This window comes from Grus americana, chromosome 2 (genome assembly GCF_028858705.1).
Source record: "Grus americana isolate bGruAme1 chromosome 2, bGruAme1.mat, whole genome shotgun sequence".
In the NCBI taxonomy this organism is placed as follows: Eukaryota; Metazoa; Chordata; class Aves; order Gruiformes; family Gruidae; genus Grus; species Grus americana.
Window position 1 is genome coordinate 14,780,191 of NC_072853.1, and position 26,482 is coordinate 14,806,672.

At 41.4% G+C, this 26,482-nt stretch overlaps 1 protein-coding gene across 4 annotated transcripts in view; it reads right to left on the reverse strand.

The window, feature by feature from the left end:
* Positions 1-26,482, reverse strand: part of DEPTOR (DEP domain containing MTOR interacting protein) — a 76,445-nt gene that overhangs the window by 28,697 nt on the left and 21,266 nt on the right. For all 4 annotated transcript variants that reach the window (XM_054816131.1, XM_054816129.1, XM_054816128.1 and 1 more), the window contains 3 exons: positions 18,864-19,042; positions 16,729-16,852; positions 10,615-10,793 (listed from right to left, as the gene is read on the reverse strand). In XM_054816131.1, the coding sequence (XP_054672106.1) occupies positions 10,615-10,793; positions 16,729-16,852; positions 18,864-19,042 (482 nt within the window). The remainder of the gene's footprint in view (positions 1-10,614; positions 10,794-16,728; positions 16,853-18,863; positions 19,043-26,482) is intronic.

Genomic DNA, 26,482 nt, shown 5'->3' on the forward strand with positions numbered 1-26,482 from the left:
GGAATGGTGTGGAAAAAAGGGTTTTACACATCACGGATCAGAAGGCAGAGGTTGGGGAGCTCTCCTCAGGTGCAGTGGCTGACTTCCAGCATTAACCAGGAGGAGCTACACGTGCCCTCGCCCTTGATAAATCACAGTATGTGAATGCCAGATGCGGAGCACGGGCAGAAGGTTGTTTTTGTTACGCTTGGAACATGCCGGGTGAGAGGTGCCAGCGCAGGCGTGGGTGCTCAGCGCGGCTGCTTTAACAGTCCGTGTCCTGCTGCAGTCAGCAGAGAAAAGTGGGAGTGAAAAACTTTTCCAAACTGATTGCAGAGTGCTGGGAGGACTGCACAGACTTGCTCGGGAGGGATTTCTTTGAAGGTAATTTAGAGGTTGTTATCTCGAACTAAGGTGGAGTGTTGACTCAGAGGCAGCAGCAGATAAACTCGTGGCAGCTGGCAAAGCTCTGGCTCCAGGTATTTGTCCCTCTCGTAGAAATTGCCGCCTCCAGATAGGGACTGACTTACCTACTCCTGAATTAGCTCACCGCGCTTCATAATGCAGCATAGAAAAGCAAACTGGCACCCATTTCAGTTTGTCTTAGATAGTCAGGCCATGGCTGACGAGTATCAGGACCTGTATTTGTACGTGAGGGATGTAAAGAGCAAGGTGCGGTGACTTCATGGGTTTCTCGTTCCAATTTAATTCACCGGTGCTCATGCGGCAACATGTTCAGGTTACAATGTGCACCTTATGAAAGAAACTGTACCAATGAGAGTAAAGAAAATAGATGGTGACTGGCAACTTCTAAAATCACAAAAGTGAATTAAGAGAATTTCTGGTCCTGGAAGGAAAGGCACCGACATTAATTCATAGTCACCGATGTCAAACTTTGGAGGTACGGTCACAACCCACCGGTCTAATCTCCCACAAACACAGGCCACAAAATTTCTCCCAGAAACAGAATTAAAAAACTGTCTCTTAATCTTACGTAACCACAGTTTAATCTTCCTTTAAAGCAGCCCATAATGACCACTTTACTCTTCCCCTTACGAGCTGTTCCAGCCTTCCGTTACTCACCCCGCCAGGCAATAAAGATTTAACTGAAAGCTGAGTGTGTTTAACTTTAGCAGCTAATCCCTGGACTTTGTCACCTCTTCATCAGAAAGTTACATAAAATCTGGTCAGAAATCTTTGTAAAAGAAGTCTGTGAAGTGATGAAGCCAACTCTCAAACATATCTTTGATCAGCTGAATAAATAACACCCCTTAAATCCTGACTTTTTTTTAACCCTCCTCGAATCCTCTTCAGACTTTCTTTATCCTTCCTAAAATCCGGCTCTCAGAACTGGATGCTCACGGTTACAACCTCCCTCCCCTTCTCTCACTTGCTGTTGCCCTTTTTGTACATCTCAGGCTCACAGTAGCAGTCACTACAACTGTACTGCAGGAAAAGCGTAAGCTGGGAACAATTTGTGCCCTGTACATCCTCCCTTCTCTGCGCAGCGTTACTTCACGCCGAGGAGCGGAGCCTGTGTTCTCATTTCCTAGAGGTATCGCCTTCTAGTTATACCACTAGTTATAGGAAAACACACCTCTTCTGGGGTAATGACCATTTAATTAGTGGAGTTCAACTGTTTGTTTACTGTGTCATCTATCCATAGAGTTTGCAAACTTCATCGGCAAGGATTTTAGCTGGTCATTCCCCATTTATATTACTGTTAAGAAGAGAAAAATCAGACTATTTATTTTGGAAATTATTTGATCGGGAGCACCTAACGTTGCAGCTTTGGTGCTTCTTGTGCCTGGTTGCTTCACAGTTTCTGTCCAGATGCATAAAATATAAATTTCAACATCCACGCAAATCTTCCTTCAGCTTCTGATTCTGAGACAAAACCTGGGGACCTGCACGGGGCTCAGCCAGCCTTTTCTCTTTTCTCTTTTCTCTTTTCTCTTCTTTTCTTTTCTTTTCTTTTTCTTTTCTTTTCTTTTCTTTTTTTCTTTTTTCTTTTTTTCTTTTCTTTTTTTTCTTTTTTCTTTTTTTTTTTTCTTTTCTTTTCTTTTCTTTTCTTTTCTTTTCTTTTCTTTTCTTTTCTTTTCTTTTCTTTTCTTTTTTCTTCTCTTTTCTTTTCTTTTCTTTTCTTTTCTTTTCTTTTCTTTTCTTTTCTTTTCTTTTCTTTTCTCTTTTCTTTTCTCTTTTCTTTTTTCTTTCCTTTCCTTTCCTTTCCTTTCCTTCTCCTTTCCTTTCCTTTCCTTTCCTTTCCTTTCCTTTCCTTTCCTTTCCTTTCCTTTCCTTTCCTTTCCTTTCCTTTCCTTTCCTTTCCTTTCCTTCTTTTGCAAGGAGGCTGATGCACAGCAGAGATAGAAACATTAGCTTTACATTGATTTCATAGAGCTGAGGAGGCTTTAGAAAGTACAAAAGCCTATTTTAATAAATGGCGTGACTCATGCCTTAAAAATCAGGCCATTTTCATAACTGGCTTTTCCCCTAAATCCTTCCCACCACTTCAATTCCCCATGATTTTTAGCGCTGATAATCTGGGTACGTCTCCACCGCGGTGATGAATGCTTTCTACCAGCCGAAAGCCGCGGTTCCCAGCAGGCCCCAGGCAGCGATGCACTCCAGCTGCTCCGCACATCCCCAGAAACACGACGCTGTCACCAAGCAAGCCCGCGGCTGGGGCTGGGGAACGGCTGCTCCGTGTCGAGGGGAAAGAGATCAAACCTCCCCGAGGAGCCGGATGAGAAGCTTTTCTCAAGAGAGCGGAGGACACGCTGAAGTGCACGCTTGTTTGTTTGTGCGAGCGTGCGCTGGTGCTGGCACTAAGAGGAAGAGGTTATAAAAGCATTAGCAGAGTATATGGAGTTCGCAGCGCTGATGTCTTTCCCCACTTACAGACAGAGGCAGCACTGGACGCTTTCCAGAGGTGCACAGCACATTCCCGAGCCTTTTGCCACACGAGGCAGCGGCCCCAGTCTATTCGCAACTATACTGCATCTTTTTACCGCGGTAGTTTCCTCTATTAAAACGATGTGAAACCCAGTTTGAAGCTGCAGGAGATCATTTTGGACCTTTGCTATTACTGGCCGCAACGGTCTGTGCCTTCACATAGCAAGTCACAGACGACCACACCAGTTTTGACCTCTGAAGTAACGGGACATTGCCCCCCCAGAGTTGACGCCGTATCAAAAACAAATGCAGGGTGAGAGGCACGCTGGCAGGCTGCAGGGAGTGACGGGGGCTGCTGGTTCATCTGAAGGAGGGGACGGCCCGAGCTGCTCCCGCCAGCTCCCAAAGCGTGCCCAGGGAAGGGTCTGGCTCCAGTCCCGCGGCCTTTTGCTTCCTCGCTGCCCTCTCCGAAGCAGAACCAGTGTTTAAAAGGGAAGGAAACAAATCAATGCTGTAAAATAATGCTTGCTGCGCCCATCTCCTCTGTGCCTCAGGCCTTTTGCCAGCTCGGTCTCAGTCCCTTGCCAGAGAAGCGGTGGAAGTGTGCGTGTCCACTTTGGCTTTTGCAGAGCAAGGGTGAGCCCACGAGCGTGGAAAACACCAACCAGCTGCTGAGACACACACAGCGTGGCTGCTGGGCTCTCAGCTGATCCTCACCCTGGCTCCACGCTGCCCACCGCTGCCACACGACCCTGACACTCCTGCTCATCTCTCTTCCACTCCTGCCTTGCACCAACGCACGTGCAGCCAGAGAATAACCAATGCTTTATTCTGCATTGGACAATGCTTTTCCCACTCCTCTCAAAGCCTTCCTGTTTTTCTAAAGCTAATCTGGCATCTGCAAATGCATTTTAATAATGGCACCTATTCAGATTTGTTTCCTTCTGCACATTGATGAATTCCACCTGCTTGGAGCTCCCTCAAATCAAGGAAGAGAGACTACAGATGTCCAGCGAGCACAGGGCCTTCATCTTGGATTCCCTGCACCATGTAAACACAACACTTGCATTTCCATCTTTTATGAACATATAAATGCTACGTAGAGTGTAGATAAGCCCACCTGCCAATGTACTCAACTTGCATGTTTAACTCTTGGCACTGCAGCTGCACTAAATGGTCTTGTTTTCTCATTCGGATTACAAGGAATTCGCTTTGAATGGGCAATGGATCTAAGCTTGAACTGCTCTCATTTCCACTGACCCTCTCGTATAAAACTGCAAGGCAGATCCTGGCCTTGAAGTACGAAATCCAGAGAGCTGTTCCAGCTCATCCTAGCTAAGGGTGAAGCCAGTAAGTGTGTCCAGAAGTAAGTAGGACCTGGACCTGTAAGTAAGTCCAGAAAAAAAGCTGTGGTATAATCAGAGAACCATGTCTCCTGAGCTGTTTCAATGAACTGTGGCATATTCATGTAGCACAAAAAAAGTCTAGACAACTTCTATGCTGCCTTTAAAGCATCAGGATTATGACAGACCACTGTCAAAAGTTCCTTGGGAACTGAAATACAGAGTATCCCATTAAAGTGGTATGTTCTGCTCAGTGCATTAACATTTTATTTCAACTGCCTTAAAATAGGTATATAGATAAGTGTTTCTATATACGTTTTGTCTTTCCATTAGGTTTGCCATCTATTTTCAGTTTATTTTCAAACATACGCAACTTACTCTAGCACGAAAAGCCAGCGTTGAATCACATGCATTTCAGCAGTCTTTTCAGTTTGTATATGAGGATTTATTGACTCTAATTTAGCAAGTTTACAGAACATAGCCAACTGCTTTTCTTTGCTTCCAAATAAAGTATGGAAAGTACAGTCTGTGGCAAGGGAAGCAGAAGATGAAAAGGCCCATCTGGGTATCTTTTTTTCTGTTGCAGCTGTTAAAAACTGAAACCCATTCTCTGTCAGAAAAATAGAATTTGGTAGTTAATATGAAGTCTTCATATGTTATTTACGTAATGCATAGAGCACGTGGCTCTTTCAAAAACCAAACGCATTCCTGCTTTAGATAAAGACAACTGCAAGAAGAGCACAATGAGAAGCTGACAGAATAAGAAGCTGGAAGATTATACAGTCACATGCCAAGTTCTTATTCTCCTACTTTATTACCAGGGCAAAATAATGAAAAATATGCAAAGTGGTCTTCAGATTTAGCATAAGTAGTTGAATTACCATCGGTGAGGTTACTGTTCCTATGTATGGGAACTGTCGAGGAAGAACTGCCACACAAGTAAACAACCAAGCTCCTTGGCATGGCATAGGCTCAGGGGGAACTGGGCTTGTAACAAAACCAAAGTTGTGTTGCAGGACTTCAAAGACGAACTGAAGGCTTGTGTTTTACTGAGATAAATCAAGGCACCATCTGTAAAAATGGGGCGTTTTATAATTTTTTGCATAGAGCATACACAATGAATGCTTGGATATATCCAGCAGCTGATGTGATCCAGGTGTTAGATCAACCAGAAAAATTATATGAAAAATCTATGGGTTAATTTTGGAGGAGAAAACCTATAACCATTTAAGTCAAGGATTTATGGGATGGGTCAATGGCACTTATAAATTGCTACCTGCAGTTGATATATCCAAGAAAAGGGGTTCCAAAGAGAAACCTTAAATTAAGGAAGAAGTGTATATTTCACATATATAGCAAGTTTTCACTTACAAAGTAAGAATTGTCAGTTAATCATAAGCAATTGGACATCTAAAGTAAATGTAACAACACATACTTTACAATTTTCAGAAATTTTAGATGAGAGGGAAAGTTTTTCAACAAAAGCAAAAGAAATAATACTTTGTTAGATACTTAATCTACTTCCACAATTATAACAAACTTTCAACTGCATCATGCATCTTGATCTTAAAACTAAATGCACTGATCATCCTGTTAAAGGCAATTTTGCTGTATAAATTCTTTGCAAGTACAGAGTCCTCGCAAAGAACAAGGAAAATTAAATATACATTTTAAGACTTTTCTGCAGAGACAGGGAGATAGCATATGTCAATATTTACTGTTCTCACTAAGTCATTACAAAATGTTTGTTTTCATCTCTGAAAGTAGTTTGCACAGTGGAGTTTTGCTGATAAAAGATTAACTCCTGAGAGGTAGTAACCACCTGCTTCTGCACTAAGCCAGCAGAACATGTCCCTACCTCGAACGCACCAGGTCTGGCGAAGTGCAATTAACTCAATAAAACTTATTAAAATTGAAAGCTATTCTATGGAGGGTGGGGCAGAAGACACATATCATGGCTAGGACATCTTACCACATATTTACTATCATTATAAAATCCTAGCACTGATAAAAAAGGAAGATAACTGCTAGCCAGTCATCTCCAAAAAAGATTTTTCCACCCCTCACTCATTCAGGAAAGCAAAGTCTATGGCCTTTCCAGAACCCATCACACGTGTTCTTCTGCTGGCCCGAGGTTGGGAATCTGCATCCCAGCCTCCCTGGAGCAGAGTGGGCAGCCATGCAAACCACCTTGTGCTGAACCCTGCTGTGGTTGCTGCCTGGGGAAGGTGCTGGAGCGATGTCAGAGAGGAAATAGCACCAAGTACATGCACTTCAAGGTAAGCAGCAACTTGGAAAATAGCAACAGAAAAGGAGAATGTCATCTGGCATGGGAAGGTGAGCGCTTCTGCCTAGACTCTCATTTCTCATAGGCTCCACCGGGAAAGCGGCACACACCGTACTGTCTGCGGTACAGGGCAATCACTACGTGTTTACACTCTACAACATACTGAAAAGTATTTCTAAATGTGCTATGGTTTGGTCACTGCCACAGAGGAAATGCAAATATTCATCTTGCGATGCGCAAGATGCCAAAGAAGGCATAGGTTCCTCTTAACAGTATTAACCAGATTTTAAAATGGAAAGTATTTACCACTTGAGATTCCAGACCTTAAACCTTTCTGCAAGGCAGGCAGATGTTTCTGCATTCCCCCAGCTTCTGTACCCATCAAGTCCTCAGAGGAGGACAGGAGGACTTACCCTGTCATGTCAGTGGTGCTCTGCTGCTGGGGCTGCAGGTGCAGGGTATGTGCTGCAGCAAGTGCCATAAGGAAGTATGAACGAAAAAATGATGCCAGGAAGGGCTGTGTGGATACCCTCTTTCCTTCTTGGACATCTCAGTAGCTCTGTTTTCCAGGCTGAGCAAGGGCTGTGACTGTGTGTGGATGCTCAGGCTCCCCTCTGCCTGCCCTTAACCCATCCTTGCTTGGGTCTGATCTGCCCCAGAGCTGGCAGAGAACTTCCTCCTTCTCTTGCTGCACATGAATTTAGACCACAGTAGCTAATCTGTCTCACTGTTTCCATATGGAGAAGAACTAGGAGAGATCCAGTCTGCTAGAGGAAAGTCTTGTCTGTTAATATTACAAAGCTCTACATACCTGGCCGTACTAGAAAAAGGCTTTCCTACAGCTCAGAAATGTGTTCGGTGCACCTTTTGTCCCTGCCCTTACTGGATGCGCATCACTGTGTTTATAATTCGTGGTACAATCTTTATTCCTATATTTTGGGGAAGACCATCGGTGTTCGCAAATGCAAAAAAAACCTACTGGCAATTTCACTGCCAAGACAAGCCTTCAAGAAATGTACAGTGCATAATACCCTGCTGCTTTTTTTTTATTATTATTCCATAGTACCTGGGGGTACCAGTCCATAGGAAAGGACATCTGGCTCCTATTTGTGAAAACCGGTGGTTTGTGGGTTTCGATTTGCATGCGCCAGTGGGATTTTGGAAGGAAGCAATTCAGCACTTAAGCACGTTTCATCATTTTCATGTATGGCAGGGGAAATATGTATAGTTATATATGCCCAAAGAGATCAGGAAGATTATTTTAAAACTGCAACATTTGATGTTTTTACAGCATTTATGCAATTCCTCTTAAACCGCTGTTTTCCTTTTTAAAATTAGCATCAGTGTTTGTTTCCTGTGTGAAACCTGGTTTGTGTCTGACCAATTAAAGTGAAGATAAATGTGACAGGAAGCTGTTTTGAATACAGTACCTCAGCTGCAGACTACAGCTTCTCTGAGTAATTGAAATGAAAGTCAGTATCAGTAAAAATAAATTGCACAATTCAGTTGTGGCTGGAAAATTACTACTGAGATTGGCAACTTGATGCAACTATTTCTATTACTTTCTATTGCATTAGGTAAGGCAATAAATACTTCATAAGACTAGTACAGAAAGCTTCATTTTGTTCCATATTGTGGATATCAAACCATACTGCTAGCAAAAGATTGCCTTTAGGGTAGGAAAATCTTTTACTCTCCACTCCTGCACAGTTGAGAGTCCTTCTGCTGGTTCTGCCAACAAGGATGTCAATTAGTGTCAAGTAACATTTTGGTACTGCTGATGAGATACAAAACAAAGGGAGAACAGTATGATGAAATTAATTCACTGTACTAAGAGACAGAAAAATACCTTTTTCTTTTTTTTTTTTAATTGGACCTAGAATTCAGTGAGATGGGGTGGGGGGAAATGAGAATACCGTTCCTGCCATTTTACAGTTTATATCCCCAATTCTGTACTGGGAGTTCTCATTTTGAGCTCTCTTCTTAGAAGAAGCCAGCATTACATGAATCTTCAAAATGCACAGATTGTATCTAGTTGCTAAGGTGAACCCCAGACCAGTTCTGTGTTAATTCTGCCAGTACTTTCATCAATATTCCTAACAAAATCTAGACAAATTGTTTCAGTGAAATCCAGAGGAGAATGGAATCTGCTGTTTAGGAGTGTGCACAAAGCATGTCCTCTCATAAAGATAAATCTCAAGGACATCATTCAGTCTTATTTTACTTCCAGCTTCCCCATCAAGTCAGTGTGAAATCCCCACTGAGATACCTTTGCCCCAATAACAGCTGAGTGAGGAGGATGATGGTACCTTGGAGTGAGAAGGCTACTTCCTCAGCAATCAACCAATTCCCAGCACCCCGTTTGCGGTCACTTCATGAGTTTCAATCTCTTTCTAACAGGGCACATCGCATGTGTTCTTGACTGCTAGAAAAGGATGCGCAGGGAAAAATCTGCAAAACTGGCCAGGGCAATCCATAAAGGTGAGCAGGGCCAGCATCGCTCAGGAATCCTCCCAGAAACGCGGCCTGATGGGGGCAAAATTATTTCCCTGCCAAGGTGCGCTGCTGAGCATTTGCCTTAGTTCCTGAAACAAAGGTTGATCTGCAATAAAAGCCACATCCTGACTTTCTTAGCTCTGCAAAGATTTCAATAACAAAGTTAATCCAGCCTCGCACCAAATGTCAAGTCCTGACTTTACTTCCTCTGCAAAAACATCAATAGCAGTGTATATCTCACTTCTGTCTTTTTTTTTTTTTTTAAGGAAGGTTTACCATGTAAATAATACACAGAAAATTCTTGGGTAAAAATAGGAATGAAATCATTGCTACTATGAAAAGGAGGGGTTGCATACCTTCCCTGTCCGTCAAGCTCCAAGCAGTTGGCACCCTATAAATCATAGGAAGCAGCGGGGTAATTATAGAACTGGAAGCTGATTACTGTAAACATTCAGAAGTAGCTCCTAGTAATTGGAAGCTAAAGATAATGTGAGCATGATTACAACCACGAAGGAACGGTACAGGTCACTTATCCCCCTTTTTTTCTCTATTCCTTAAAACTAGGTTTTTCACAAAGCAACAAGCAACCTCGTCAATCTAGCACCTTGTATATTAACAACCTGTTAATATCGTGAATTGTTTGTTCTCTGTCAGAATTAGCGTTGATGTGACAACATTCGAATCACCAGGATCTGATTACTTTCCCCGTTGTGCATTAAGCAACGTAGCTAACAGCTTCTGCCAGCTTGTTCTGTCATCTCCTGGCACCCCTTCATCACTCTCAGAGGCACTGCAATGCTTTCAGGGTGGAAAATGCCCGGTCACAGAAGGGAAACTTGCACTGAGAGTGTTTATAACTGAGATGATGACAACATGTAAAATGGGTTTTAGTGCCAGGAGTGTTCCTTTCTTCACCCTTGGGGCAGCATGGATAGAAAACTCTTGTCTCCTCCACCCTTAACAGAGGGAGCTCCTTGGTAAAGGTGCATCTGCCAGACACTTTGGGCTGGACCATGAAGAAATATTCGATTCTGGCCCCAAAGAAGTTACACCACCAGCACAAATATAATAACACTTCAGCTGAAAGTGATACCCTCTTTCTTGCCCAAACATACTAGAACGACTCTGGAACATGACCAAGAGGGAAAGCTGCTTTTCTGGCATCAGATTGTGCTCCACTCCTGTCCTCAAGAAGGAAAATACACAGAACCTGTAATTTTTATTCTACATAGAGAATTTAGCTTATTTATGGCTCTAATCCCTACTTGATCCTTGCAAAGCTATTTACCTCAATTATACATATCGCTGATAACAAGTTCTACAAGTTAATTACCACAAGTGTAGGAGCGTTGATTTTCATCCACATCCTGATGTAGTTATTCTACAATCCCAAATTCTAGCAGTATTCTGCATTTGAGGCAGAATTTTCAGAACTAATACAACGAGCTTTTGAAAAAGCCCCCCTTTTATTAAATAAAGTTACCTAGACTCCTATCTGAAATTATTTAGAACTTGGACATATTATGACCAAGAAAACAAGAGCCCCTCTACATGATTTGACCTGAAGAAAGTGCTACAAAAAGTGTAGCTTTTGCTACCTGGTAGTAAATTTCTCACCGTGCTGTATAATCCCGTGCTCCAAAAGTCTGCGGCCGAGCTGCTCTGCTTCAGTCCGTGTCGTGGCCTCTCCTTCCTGGATCAGCCAGTCAATGAACTCCGATGCCACGAAGGTCCGTTCGTACTTGACCCCTTCCTCTTCCCTGGCTTGCAGAAGAGTGTTTTCAGAACTCATCAGCCTGGTATGGAGGGAAAAAAATATTGGTAGGGAAAAAGATTCTTCAGAAAAGCAACTCCAGATCTCTTCTGGCAAATCTCACTGATATTAAGCAAACATATGTGAACCTTTCACTGACTTACTAAATCTTTCCTCAAGCTATCAATCTAAACTTAGGATGTGAATTATAACTGCTTAGTCAAGAAATTTAGGCTTTATATCCCTGTGTAAAGTTAATGCGTTCTTGGGATTTTTTTCCCTAAAAGAAAACAAGGGTTTCAGTTTCACATTTCCCCTCTTTAGTTCTTTAGCTTCTTTAAAAGTTACTGTATAATCAACTTTGAAACAAAATTAGCCTAAAAGCACCAGGTTGTGACTAATGTGTTCAAAAATTCCTACTTAATTTTTACAGTTAGACTATGCCCCAAAGTCATTTAGATGGTTTTGAAAATTCTCCCCATTAGCTCTAAAACAGCTGCAGAAAAATTCAAGAGGAAGAAAAAAAAGGGTAGTTTTGTGGTTTGGGTGGTTGATAAATATTTAGCACCCAACACTTAGTGATGCAGCTGCAATCAGTGAGTTACACACCTGAACACATTTTGACATCTGAGTCTCCGAGCCTCAGTGCCTCACTTGGCTCTGTGTAACACCAGCGTTCAGAGGAACATCGTGAGGTGTCTCTAAATCTCCCAGCAATTGGTATGTACCTAGATTAAAGATGCTAATAAAATTCTTCTCCATTCAAGTAACCTATGCAAATGACACAGTATTAAAAAAACAAAACAACAACAACAAAAAAACCCCTCAGTATTTTGTTAATGCAAAAGTAAGGTTGACAGTTCAAAAGAAGAAATGAGAATCGCTCCCTTTTAATACAGAATCCCACTTTTTTTGTTTTGTTGGGAGACTGGGCACCATAGCCTCCTTATTTACTAATTTCATTTTTCTTCATAATTATTTTATTTATTATAGGCTAATAATAGGACTAGTGCTAAGACTTTCAGAACAACAGCTCAAGAATGGCATGGTTATTTCCTCCATGTAAGACTAATAAATCCCCTCCCTTCACCAACTATTTTGAAATTAAGGGCACAACTGAACTACAGCAGGAATATTCTGAAAGTGCTTAATCTTTGCCCTTCTGATCAAAAATTTGAATTTCATGTAAATCGGTACATGAGCCATCTCCTTCTTAAACCGCCAGCACGTCCAGAGATCGTGGAATATAACTTCACCTCCTTTGGGAGGCATCAGAAAAATCTGTGCCATAAGGACACAGCGAGAAGTTTCATTTGAAATTACAATGAAGAAGTTTGACAGGATACAGCCCCTGTTATTTCACCTGAAAGATTTATTCCCTTGACTTTGAAGGCAGCTAACCAGAAGCCTGAACTGACTGGATCTGACCACCAGGCAGCAGATGATCAAACCAGGCATGGCTGCTCAACCACTGCTGTATGTCAGCGGCAGACAGAACGAACTGCTCGCTTAGGTGTTGGTGCATCATCGCCAGCACCTCTGAGCTGAGTAAGAACTAAGAAAGTCAAAATTAGCTGAAGTCCAGGATGACGCCAAAAGCAAGAGTACGTGCCACAGGGAACAAGGTATTGACTCCAGAACTCTTGCAAAGATTTATTCTTCTTTCATATTTTGATTTACCAGCATCTGCATGCAAAGGAACATTGTGTCCCACGCTAACCACTTCTAATACAGACAGCATTCCGAGGGGCCATCTTTAAATGTATCTTGTTCTCCAGGCTTTTTTAACCCAGAAAAAGAATGCAAACCCAAAGCTCGTGTCTTTTTGTACCATCTGCTGCATGGTTACCCAGAACTGGTTACCCAGGCTCTGCAGGCACCAAATAAAAAATCCTTGGGATTGTGTTAATTGCTCTTTGATGAGTCTATAATTAGTTGACCAGCTCATTGAAGTCGCAGATAGAGATGTCCTTGAAAAAGAGATGCTAATCATTAGATTTTTAGAGACACACAAAGGAAATTTGGAAAAATATCAAGTGGAAAAACACTCAGCTTGACATTTCACACCCTTCTGCATGTGCCCAGAATAGCACTGCAAAGGATTTGGACTTGTGAACAAACAGACACGACAAATTGACAGTTTAACAAACCCAGAAACAGCAATCCATAGACTTACATCGCTAACTGAAGTAAATCGCTGTAACTCCATGGCTGTCAACAACGCTGTACTGATTTACATCAGGCAAATCCTGGCCTTTCATTAGCCAGAACTGGAAACTCCCTCTATTTCTTCCATTTTCTCCTTGTTTCAAAAAAACATGAGGCTACTCATGTCAAAACATATTATTTGCTAAAACTGGTGTTATCCTGCATTAAGAGAATGTGTTTATCCAAACACTGAAATTCAGGTTCCTTTCAAAAGAAAATTTTAACCTTGTTTTATCTAAATAACTGCACCGAAGGCTAGATAAATTTGACTTAACCACTGATGAGTTAAAATGAAAGTGATTCAAAGAATGCCGTCTCAAAATTATCTGAATGATTTCCTGAAATTAAAACCATAAATCTGCGCTTCTTTCACTGTGAAATTTGGATGAAAAATCTCAGTTGAAGTCAACATCATGAGATGACTTATAGCTCCTAAACCCGACTGCACCAAACCCAACAATCCTGTGTGCCTGACCAAAACCTACTGAGAATTGCAAACATCATAAAAATGGGATGCCTGCACAACTTCATTTTTTTTAAAGGCTGCGAAAGGTCTGTGCTGGATTTATTTAAGATTTGCAGGGAGGGTTTTGTTGAACAGAAAACATGTTTATCTCATTCGATCTACTTGGCAAGTCCTGTAGAGTATAAAAACTGATACCATCCTTGGACCTAATAAACTATTCAACAATTTTCAGACAAGTCTGTAGGAAATCCAGTAGGTTTCATCTCTAGTTATAAACTTGAACCTCAAAGCACCTTCACAGAAAGGATTACCGAAGTTTGCAATGATGTGCAGGGAATCTGAACTGATTTACGATTTTCAGTGCAAATGAAGGGAGAATACAACCAGAGACTGATTTTAAATCTTCGAATCGCACAGGTACAGCCACCGAAGATGTCCGCAGTAGGTGAAGGAGGTAAGGCCACAAGAGAAGACAATCCAGGCTACAAGGAGCTTTGCGGACACACAGAGGGAGACAGGGAAAGGGAGGTCCTCAGTGGGGGGACAGTCCTAATGTCCCTGTGTCCCAGGGGAAAGCACGGGGCATTTACCCAAAACAGCCGTCCGAATGCAGGGAACCTGCCTTAACACATCCATTCCTCCGCCCATGCAACAACCTGCTGATCCTCCTCAAGCATTTGGCTCATTTTACCCATTGAGGGTACAAATCTGCGTGGACTGCTGGTGGATAACATGTTCGCATTTTGGCAAGCACAAACTACGTTGGCTTCTGAATGTAACGGTACTCCAGCCCTAATGTGGTGGGTGGAGAAGAGCAGGAAATAGTATTATGTCTATCTTAAACTAGCAAAGCCTAGTGAAGATCAGCAACATCTACAAAATTAGACAGAGATTTTTAAAATATGTTGGATTCAGACAGATTTCCTTTGGCATAGTTGCATTTCTCTTGAAATTAAGCCTACAGGGATTTTGATAAACAGGTTGAATATACCGGTAAGTGACTTTGCATCTGTGCATGAATACTTTTCTCCGGTTGTTGCCATTTAATAACTATTTTAATTGCAGTGAATTAATATTTTCTTTATCAACACTATCAGCAAGCTGATACAACAGATCTATTACACATACACACATTTCATTGCAGAACTCTCTCTGTAGTAGTCTGACTTTCAGTATTAGATTTTGAGTTTAAAATGCATCCAATAAAACTGTGAAGGTGTTGCTAATTAGCGTGTATGGACAAAGGATCTAACGAAATCCAAGTGCTCTGCACGCTGGATTTGCTCAATAAACAAAGTGAAGCCCAGATAGCCCAGGTATGTGTTCTTAGCTCCCATGAATATAAAATACTTCCAGTGATCCATGGAGAATTTTGACTAGCTTTGACTGTCACAGACTGGTTTTGAAATACCGTTTATTTTTAATCTATACTATATTTAGCACTCAGAGCTGGTTTTAAAAGTTTCTGAACCCTTTAGATACGTTGCCTAGGAGCAACCACCTCATGAGGATGCTGTTATATTTAGATATAGGTGCTGCTTTTGGCATTAAATCTTTTTCCAAGATGGGAACAATCTATACTGTTATGAACATTTTTCTGCTACTATTGTGTTGGACAAATGGACACTAGACGTTGGTTTGGGGATAATTTTCCATGTAGAGAAATGGGGATGGAAGCAGACACTGGTAGAACAGAATTCTTCCCACCATAGCTCCTTTCATGCAGAGGACTGTTATCAGCCTCACCAACAAAAACTTATTTTTCTCACAGAAGAATAGAAATAGAAATAGAAATATAGAAAACAAATAGAAAAAAAGGTTTGCTACTGCAGACACACCAATCAGTTCTTCATAGTACGGGCCAGGCTTGCAGGCACCGAGTGTTACAGAGTCTAAATGTACAAATGCTGTGCTTAGTAAGGCACGGGAGATTTTGGAGATGGGTGACTCAATTCAGCTTTCACGTTGCATCCAATGAAGGATTTTTTCCCATGGTGTATTTTCTTGTGTCTTATACAATTTTTTTAAATTTTTTTTTTTACTTTAAATAGTCACAGTCGCTGTGTCTCAGGGAATTTTATATGATGGGTGCAACAAAAGGAGTGGCATTTACAATTTTTGGTTTATATTTCAGTTTAATTACTTTTTCACTAAATTGACCTTCAGAGCCTTCTAACCTTGAAAACAATCACCTTTCAAACTTGGGATTGTCCTGATACCTGTTACAGAGTGTCACTAAAAAGATACCCAGACTCCGTAGATCTTTCTACTCGTCTCTAGGTCTTTGCACAGGTAGGAATTTTACTCATCACACCTGACCATGACAACACCTTATGAACTTACGCTACCGATGAAGGGTATGTCTGATGTGTGGGGCTGAACCTACTTTTCAGAAGCTGGTATGAGTGCAGGAGAATGAATGCTTTATTCTAAGAGGGAAACAAAATTCCTCCAGCCAGAGGACACGGCATCTCTCCCGGCTGCTGCTCTAACCGAGCAGGAGAGTGAGCAGGATTCAGGCTGGAGCAATGCTTCACGCTTTTGGGTAAATAACACATCACAACTTTTGCATTAGTTTGTAGCATACGCCAACACGCATTTTATTCTCTCTGCTTGAAAGTACCGCGTCACAATTTCTACATCCTGAATAAAAATGTCATTAATTATAGATTGGGAAGTATGGTTAAGCTGCCTAGTTATTTGACTGAAGTAATCCAGTGGGATATTTGGTATCTCAGCATAATCATCTGTTTCAAATTAATTAGATGTTCTTGGCTGGGTTTTTTTTTGAAACTACTTTTAGTATAACCTTTCTGATGTAGAAGCTTTGCAGACTGGAACACTGAAGATTAATTTCAGTTATTATTTAAAATCATACCTCCTGGTGAAGCTGTAGATAAGGAGTCTCAACAGATACATAGCCACTTCTTCAGTGCATTTTGATGTACTAACTTTTTAGGTTTTGTGATTACAATTTTACATGACAAATTGTCCTTTAGTAATTTTTTTTTACAGAATAGAGTGCAAGGGCTTACATTTACATTGGGTTTTCATATAGGATGTATGTGCAACCCAGAAGATCAGAAAATGCTATTTCATTTTAAACAAAATGCTACAAGTGAATATGGTAGAAAAGCAAAAGAGAAATGGGAAAGAGAAGAATTACCAACTAAAGTCACGGGATTACCCAGACCCATTCCAGCATGAGTTGAAAGCCTCTGGCTATTCAAAAATAGATTAACAAGTATCATTCGCCTCCCATGGTACTATTATCAACACATTATGGATACTGAATGCAACATACTTTTCATACAGTCTTTGTCCTCTCATGAACACCTTCACCTCATTGTCCAGCGGAAACGTCCCATCGTCTTTTCGGAAGCGGTAGAACAGTTTGACATCCTTGAATTCCTTATGCTCGTCGCAGACTGAAATGTAAAATAAAATAAAAAATCTGCATATAGATGTTAATGAGTTGAGGATCCCTTTAGCAGATACCACTGCTGAACTTCAAAGCAAGTGCGCATGGAGCATAACCCCCTGCATTTCTGAGCATACGACTTTATTCAGTTCTAATAACTGATGAAAGGCTAGAGAAAACTTTCAGATAGGTAACCAGATTTCTAGGTGAGGGTGATAAGTGTTCATCAGTTTTGTAAGTATTACTACAAACATGAAGAAGAAAAAAACATCCGTCTGCATATACCTGGAAAACCTCTTCATGAAAACAGTCTGTTAGCTTGTTTGTTTAAAAGGTCACCAGTGTAGAACATCCAATAATTTAAGGATTGGCAAACTTCTTAAAGTTACTGGTATCAGTTGAACAATGCTGTAGGAAACCTGAGACTTGCTGCAGAAACAATTAAAATCAAAGCCTTCTGCCCTCTCAAAATTGTCCCAGTTGCTCTGCCCTGCCAGCTAGCAAATGGTAGGTACAACGGGAGCACACAGAGAAAGGCTAAATAAGGTTTATTTACGGCAGCTGACAATGGGCTCTTGTAAATGCGGAACAGAGCTCCAGCAAGGGCACAAATTAATGGGAAAGACATCCCAACCAAGCTGCTCCTAGCAGAGTTGTCAGCCCACATACCTGGGCTCACCTCCCGCAGCAGGAACGGGTACCCCCTTCACTCGACACGGGAGTTGAGAGGATGCTCTGAGCATCCTGCAGAACCTGACTGAAGCTCTCTGAATTTGCCCTAGCTCACTTCGCAAACGGTTTTATTAAATTTGCGTGGAATACATGAACATTTTCAAGAAACACCTGCTCTATGTGTAATATATACACACATATATATAAAAACTGTATGGAAGTTACAGTGTGCAACTGAGGTAGAAAACATTTGAAGGTTGTTAAAGCTTTAAACAAACATTCAGCTATAAAACATCTATTGCTCAATTAAATTAAGTCGCTCAGGCATCCACACAACTCTTCACTGACACTTTCTCAATAGAGGATTAAGCAGTCAGATTTGAATACCCTATAATTACTTTATTCTTTAACTATCTACCATGAGTCCCAGTTTCCATAACAACCCAGAATTTTAATTTAATAGTCAAGCAGAAGCTGTAAAGTGGCGCTCATCCAATATGTGCATTTCTTTCTTTAATTAAGGTGGTGTTAATGTATTGCAGATAGCAGCAGTATTGCTGCACATAGAGTGACCCCTGCATAAAGTCGACATTCGTCTGTTCGCAGTCGCTCAGTTTTCTCTTAAAAAAGAAACAAATGGTACATTTTGCCTTTTTGAAACGGGTAATACTTTAAGTTCAAAATCAAGGGATTGGATCTGCTTTGTTTGTGTGCTTCCCAGCCTTTTTGTGCACCAAAAGGCAACTAAGTGCTACCACTGAATTGGAAGTCTCCCTTTCATCAGGGTAAATTGTTATTCAAGAAGCTGAAAGGAACAGATCTCAAATAGACAACAAGTTTAGGAGAAAATTAATCAGGGCACAGTCGGCCCACTAACTTTCTTGCAGCTGTACCAGCACTAATGTTTGTGCAGCTGGTGTGAGGACAGGGCCGGAGAACTAATCCACGTGAGAAAAATGACCTTTTTTTGCCGTCTGATTTTTCAGATGGGTTTTTCAGCTGGAAAACTGTGCTCTGGGGAGCAGGGAAGTGAGGGCAGCAGGGAGACAGAGGACAGGATCCAGCTGGGGCTGCTCTGGAGGCGGGGAAGCAGCAGCACAGCCTCCAGTGCCTTCCCCCTGTCCTGACATGGGGAATGTCACTCCACACCTCTTCAGCCTCTCCGTGTCCCTCAGGACACGGGAGACCTTGCGGAGCAGACCGTTGAAGGGAGACGCTCCCTTTCTGGCAGGGAAAGGATCCTGCCTGTCCTATACCTGACTGAAGAGCAGGAGCAGGATTTCTCTGTCTCACCACAGTCAATAAAACTGGGCTTAGAACTTTTTAGCAGCTAATATTGCACTTACCATGGTGGATAATACTGTGATCCAGTAATTTTTGCACCAGTTTAATTGCCGTCTCTCGGTCGGAGGCCTCTTTATGGTCAATCAGCCAGTCGATCAGCTCTTTGGCTACAAAGCAGTTTGGGTACGTCTTGAGGTGGTGCCGCCGATCTTTAATGACCTTTTCTTCGTGCAGTCGGAGCCTGGGGGTCAAATGACGTCATGAATATCGGGTGCAAAGAGCCTGTGTAACTATTGAGGCTGGGATAAGAGTGGAGCAGAGGCACCCAAGCCCTGCTCACCGGATGGGATGGAAGGAGAAGATACTCGGTCACACGTCCAGCGCTGGCGTCTGACCACCACAGCAATTATTTGTTACAACTTTAAACCCCATGCTTGGAAAAACTGGGTTTCTGCCCAGTGGAAAAGATTAAAAAATGAAGAACAGCACAGCGTACTAAGCCCATTAAATACTTCCTGTAGGTCAATTAAAGTGTCAATAATTTGGAATTAATTTTCCCACATTACCACTAATACATTCCATGTTACTCCTTTATTTTGTGGTATCGCTGCCACAGATTTTTTTTTTAACCTCATTCATTTTTTCAGCTGTAGTTTCTTCCTTGGTTGGGTAACTGCATTTTGCCTCCAGCTGGAAAACAAGCATAGCTTTTATGATGTAAAATTCAGGTGCAAAGCTGTTCCAACACAACGGTATCTGGCATTAAAAAGTTGCCTCCTGCTCTAAATAAAGGGAAACTGATTTCTCACTCAGGGAACTGTTAGTAAATGTTATCTGCAAAATCTCCCCCATCATCTTGAAAGCAAGTTGGTTGGCTGGTTTTGAGACGTTTGGGTCAGAACGCGAGATCCTGATTAGAGTATTACCTTGTTAGTAAAGGTTCTGGGGTTTTGCATCTTTATTTTTAGTCATTTTTTTCCAAATAAACAAAATGAGTAACATTATCAATAAATTAATGGATAGAGGTTTTTTAAAGTTTTTTAAAGGTTTTTAAAGTTTTTAAAGTTTTCTGCTTTCTTGTTTCAATTCTAATTAATAATTTTAATAATTCTAGTTTTGCAATGCGATATCTATACAGCAGTTCTGAAGAAAGCACAGAAACCACAACGCTTGGGCTCCTATCACAAAGAGAAATATTGCCGTTCGTTTTGAAGTGGCCAGGATCCTAGCTTGTAAACACTCTCACTGACTTCAAAGAAGTTCTGAGTAATTGTAGGGGATACAACTATCTCTATTTTCTAGAGAGGGAGATAGATAGTGCAGAAGGGCGTTAACATGAGCCTCACGAAGCACAGAGCAGGAGTCCAGCCAGAAGAGCAACTTTCCTCTGAATGTGATTCCAGTCTGAAACAATTATTTCTCTTTAGAATCAAAGAAGGGGAAAATATTTGGCTGAAATTAGTGAAGAAATTATTAGGGCATTAGACAGGCTTGCGTAGGCTTCTACCTAAAAATAGTAGCAAGGTTTTTGTTTTGCAGCGTTTAGCCTTGAACTACACTGGAATGGCCAATCTGCGATATGATCATAACATCATAAAAAAAATGAAGACTTTTATATTAAAAATACTGATAAATCAGATTTGTATTCTGGAAAGAAGTGCTGGTAAATATCCCATGCATTGTGAAATTCTCTGAGCTAAAATACCTTTGCTCAAAGCATATTTTCCAGATGTGCTCTAACAGCTGTTGCCATACTTAGAAAGAAAAGCCTACACAGACTTCTGTTGCACAATAATTTGCAAGAACAAAAATAGGGCAAGAGTGTACAATATATATGCAGACAGCTCAACCCGCCTTTCAGTCATCAGTGTAAGTCTGAACGGATGAAGTTCATCTGATACAAGAGGGAAACCCCCTTCTACGAATTTTTTTGTCCAAACACTGTGTAGGAGTGTGCCCAGACTGGTCTGGTATTCCACAAACAAGCCAGTAGCCAAAAGCCCCAGAACCAAGTATTTATGTCTTAAATTCTGACTGAAAGACTTCCTGCAGTTGGTGGACTTATAAATATTTCAAGTTCTCTGTCATGTCAAAAGACATGCCTTCCCTCTACAACCTTTTTCCTCACTCAGAGCACTAACAGGGTCTCTCTCTATATACCTTTTTGCCTATATTCATAAAAGTCATAGAAATTTCATTATCTTAATTATCTCCACCCACTTGCTAAAGTGGCTCCAAATTTGCTAAGAGGTTATGAAATCACTTAAGTCAAACAGCGCATGACCACATAAGCTTCAAGAAACCTGAAAAACCAAATTTATCCACAATTTCCAAATGGAAGTGGGAACTTACTCTGCAGTGTATAACAATTGTATCCATACTGAATAATGTGCAGGCTAATTTATTTGTGATAAAGAATAGAAAGTGAATTCAGTTTTTCTCCCTGGTAGTATATGCTGTTCTCTCTGTCAGGGCTCCCTCACCTCTACAAACCTGCTAAAAATCAAAGTTTAGGGAGGAAAAGTAGCTCAATAAATTGAAATTGTACCTAGGGCAAACTACAAATATAAAAGCCTCAGGTAAAGTTATTGAGCATATACTGCAGTATGCAAATCAAAAGTTTAGGCAGGAATTCTAAAAATGTGTCTATGTTCAGAAATATTTACCAAGAGCCAAATCAAATGGGATAAAAAGGAAAAAAAATGTAGCGGTGAATGCAATTATACACTGGAACCAATGCTCAAGTGAAGTGGTAAATTCTTTATCCCTTGGCATTGGGAAACAGGCTTCTCATCAAAAGACCTTGATGATTTTCCTTTAAGTAATGTTAATCGCTTTTCATCAGCAAGTCAACACGAGGACTGGAGAAGACCTAACTTGACACCAGTCACATTTCTCTCACTAGAAGAAGTTTTTTCTCAAGAGCTGCTTAGGAGAATTAGCTCACTGATAAACCCTGACCGGTTTGAGGGGAGAAGGGGAGAAGCGGGATGATGGGTGATGGGAGGACACTTTGATTCAAGAAGCCTTTGAAAAGTTGTCTCTCTTTCTACAACTTAATAGCTCAACTAGAGAAAACAATTTTATGTACACCAGTACACCATCCCTATGTAATTCCATATATTATTCAAGATAACCTGCCAGATTTTGTACCTGGGGCCACAGTCTCCCCTACCTGCAGAAAACAATGTGAGAACTAAAGCATTTGAGCAATTTCCTGTGACCTGTTACAGGCATGTGCAACCCTTTAATATTTACAAATTGATATCCATGGCTCTTATTCATGAACACCACAAATAAGGACAATCTGTATTTGCATGCATGCATGCCAGAACAGTTTTCCTGGGGGCTTGTCTGAACAGGAGTTGCTCCTAATTAACAACATGTAGGGACTCTTGCTCCAAATAGTAGTGCCTTCCCCCTGCATAACATGGACTAGGCTAACACAGAACACGCTGCTCCTGTTTCGCAGTAAACGTGTTTAGAGTTAATCAGGAACATCCTTATTTGTTGAGAGGCCCTTAGGCTTTTTCTTTACCAAGTGTCAAAAAAGTCATGATAATGGGAATATTAAAATCTTTGCTTAAGAAATGAAGAATCAGGCACTAACTTGGGAAGAAATCGCTCTCACAGCTACGTCAAACTTGCATTTTCTTTTCCACCAGGGAAATTACACGTTTTGAAGTTTCTTGCATCTTTTCCTGAACCAATGGGTAAGGATTTTGCAAAGGCAGTTGCCTGCACAAGAGTCTAGCTTTCCTTTTATGCCATAGAAAAGGCCAGCCTGCTGGCTGAAGACAGTAATGATGTCACTAACTGGACCACGGTCCAAATATCTCACCCAATTATTTCTCTCTATTAAGTGTAATAGCTTGTACTTGGCTAACAAAGACTTTGCAGAGCACCATCCAGTCCTGATTTTCTATGCATGAAAAGACAAAAATCCTCCTCTTCCTGGTAATTTTCTGAATAATTCATCTACCATTTCCTAGTACATCCTATATAGTCCCTATGTTTGTCTTAGCAAGGCTCAGTAAAAATGTGCAGGGAACAGTTTGGTTCCTGGCACTTGCTGGAAAACATGGTATGCAGGCTTTCATATTGTGCTCCACTCATTCACCTCTTTTAACCAGTAAAACACCTTCCTGAAGCAATCATACACACACATACATATATCATGGAATCATAGAATGGTTTGGGTTGGAAGGGACCTCAAAGATCATCTAGTTCCAACCCCCCTGCCATGGGCAGGGACACCCTCCACTAGACCAGGTTGCCCAAAGCCCCATCCAACCTGGCCTTGAACACTTCCAGGGAGGGGGCATGCACAACCTCTCTGGGCAGCCTGTTCCAGTGCCTCACCACCCTCACAGGGAAGGATTTCTTCCTTACGTCTAATCTAAATCTGCCCTCCTTCAGCTTAAACCCATTACCCCTTGTCCTGTCACTCCATGCCCTTGTAAACAGTCCCTCTCCAGCTTTCCTGTAGGCCTCCCTTACATACTGGATGGCTGCTAGAAGGTCTCCCCAGAGCCTTCTCTTCTCCAGGCTGAACAACCCCAACTCTCTCAGCTTGTCCTCATAGGAGAGGTGCTCCAGCCCTCTCCTACGTATAGGTATGTGTGCATACATATTTGTGTATATATGACATATACAAATAAATCATATATATACACAAGCTAGATAATATTTGTATGATATTATATATTTGTACATATTTATCATAATATATATATCACAGAATACATCATTATGGAATGACTTTTTTTTTTAATGGAAGAACAAAATGCCAGTGAAGAGACCATTTAAAAAGGAGATTCTTAGCAGAACTCACTAATTACTAAACAATATACACTGATGTTGTAATTAGTCATGGCATAAAGCATGTCCTGCCCCAGAGTGCTCAACCGCCACTGATGAGTTCCAGCATGATCATGAGTTACTGCTGCATTACACTTCTCTTTAGCGTATGCTCTTGGTTTCAGTGACTGTGTCTGCACAGCCCAGCTCGAGCACTGCCAGTCAGGATGCATTGAACTTCTTCAGTTTTATCACCTTAAGGTAAACCCTGAACAAAGCCATGTTGGATCCCTTAAAAATGAATAGTGATATGCAGAGGGGAAAAGCACTGCAGGGGGTTTCTGCCATCTTCAAATTGATTCACAAGTTTCATATATTTGGAACTTCTGTCAGAGAGGGATTTACTTATTTCCAAGTAAAGCAAGTCACGATGTCCTTTGTGATAAAAAGATACGTACAGAAAAAAAATATCTTGCCAAAGATAAACCTGGTCTAGTGGAGGGTGTCCCTGCCCATGGGGCAGGGGGGTTGGAACTAGATGATCTTTGAGGTCCCTTCCAACCCAAACCATTCTGTGATTCTATGATTCTATGAAAGATAAGAGCAATTCACAGTGGCTAAAGAGCATGGGTTTTCCACACCTCAAGGGATATCATAGGTTCTCCACTAGCAGGTAGAATTGCCTCTTTCTGTTGGAAACAGAACAGCTTTGTATCCTCCCAGAGGTCACAAAGTTTGGCTGTTTTCTGAATGTAAGCGTATGACCTGTCTACAGCATGGCAAACAGGCATCTTACTAAAAGATGGCATTTTCCAAAGTGTCTCAGTGACTTAGAAGCATAGTTCCCACTGGAAGTTACAACTCACAGGTCAGCTGCAGACCTAATTCATTACAAAATAAGTGAGCATACGGCAGCATTTGTGTCTATATACACACCCAGAAAAATACAGAACTACATGAAATGTCTTTTACACTAAACTTTTGCTTTTACACTGTCAGCAAAAAAAAGTAAAATAGGTCAGTGACGATATAAACTTTGTACACACAGGCACTCGTGAAGGTACTCTGCAAATGCGATGTGTATTGCTGGGACAAGCATTTCCAGCTGGGCTTGCCAAGTCTCAGCTGAAGTGTCAGCGGTTCGCTGCTGCCTGTTCCTCTTTCTATTTATGCTCCAGCTCTGCAATCTTAGTTCTGTTACTTGATATTCACAGGAGCTAAAATACCCTTTAAAACATGGGGTCGTACTGGAAATAGGATGAAGATATTTCTATGTTGGTAGCTGTGTCAGAGAAGGAATTCTACCATCTGCAACAGGGTTAGAGAGGGTGTCTTCAAAGCAGCTCCTGATATCAGTTCTCATCACTGTGTTTATCTCCACTTTTTTGCCCACAGCCATGTAGTCAATGTGAGAAGATGCCAGAACACAGAGCCAGATAGAGAGACTTCAGATAAACCATCTCTTGGTGCACTGCAGAGGAAAGACTAATGCTTCCAAAGAAGTGATGGTCCACCAGTGCCCCTGTGGCTTTAAATAAAACATTGGGGCTGCCTCTTTTATTAAGTCCTTTTTTACAAATTCAGAAAGCAATAATATCACTGAGCCTGCAACCAAGCGTGCAGAGGGACATCCCCAATACTCCTCACACCTTACTAACACCGGTGGGGATCAAAGCAAGCTCTAGGGAACAGACCCAGGCACGGCTCAGGGTCTAGGATGAAATCAAAATGACGTCTCTTGGACACACTTTTTTGGCCCACAAATTCAGGCCACAAATTCAGACCCACAGCCTCCCTTGTGAGTACTCTAGACTGCAGAGGAAATTAGATCTGTGTGTTTGTATTGATCTGTTCTAGAACTACAGACCACTCCAAAACCAAGGTTTGGAATTTTAAACCTCAAAGGTGGATAATCCGAGCCTGTATCTGGTCTTCATTTAAAACAACACATCATAACTCTGTTGATCTGGTAAAACAGTGAATGTAAATAGGATCTTTAGAAAACTTTCATATCAAGTTTTGGTATGTTTATGTTGGCATTTTTTCCAGGGTTTGACCCCCTAAAGGACAGGAACATGCTCAGTAGACTGCTGACTCCCTTCCACTTTTCTCTCCAGGCTGTCATAAACCCATACCTAAGGGCAGTCTAACAGAATCACCAAATCAGAACAGTATTTGTTCACTTCTCTTTTTCGAGAAGCAGGAAGACTCTGTGTCTTGCAAAGTTACAGATCTAATGACACTTTCTCCTCATATCCCCAGGAAGCTGTGAAGTGGCTAATCTCCCCGCCTGCCAAGCCATTTCACTTTCATTTCACTTTTAATCCAAATCTGTACAAATACAAATAATACTTCCAGCTGCCTGTGCACTTGAACCTTGAGAGCTTCTGTCTCACTGGAAAGCACAAGACAAAAACACAAAATGCAGGCAAGTTATTATTTCACCTGCCCCTAGTCATAAGGAAGGTGGAAGTCGGCTTGTCTTGCTTTCTGGGCTGAGGCTGCCAGAACTCAGGAACTCACAGTTCTCCTCCTGTATGAGGAAGTCAAACATAACTGTGCTTCTCCTTCCTGTATGGATGAGCACACATGGGACGAATGCATGCAGGTCGAGGTCTATGTGATACTACTATGTGGTAGTATCCCCAAAAGAACCAAGGTACCATTCACTGAAGAAAAAAACATCTTTGCTTATGTCCATCAACTAGATTTTATTCACATTATTTTTCTGTGTCTCCATTGCAAGGATATTCTTAGGGTTAATAAATCAATAAGTACTGTGGGGACTAATTTTCTCGGGGATGTCTTCCCAAATATAAACTGAAGACTTCTAACATAAACCACTGAAATTTCAAAGTGCAGACCAGAAACCATAGGACAA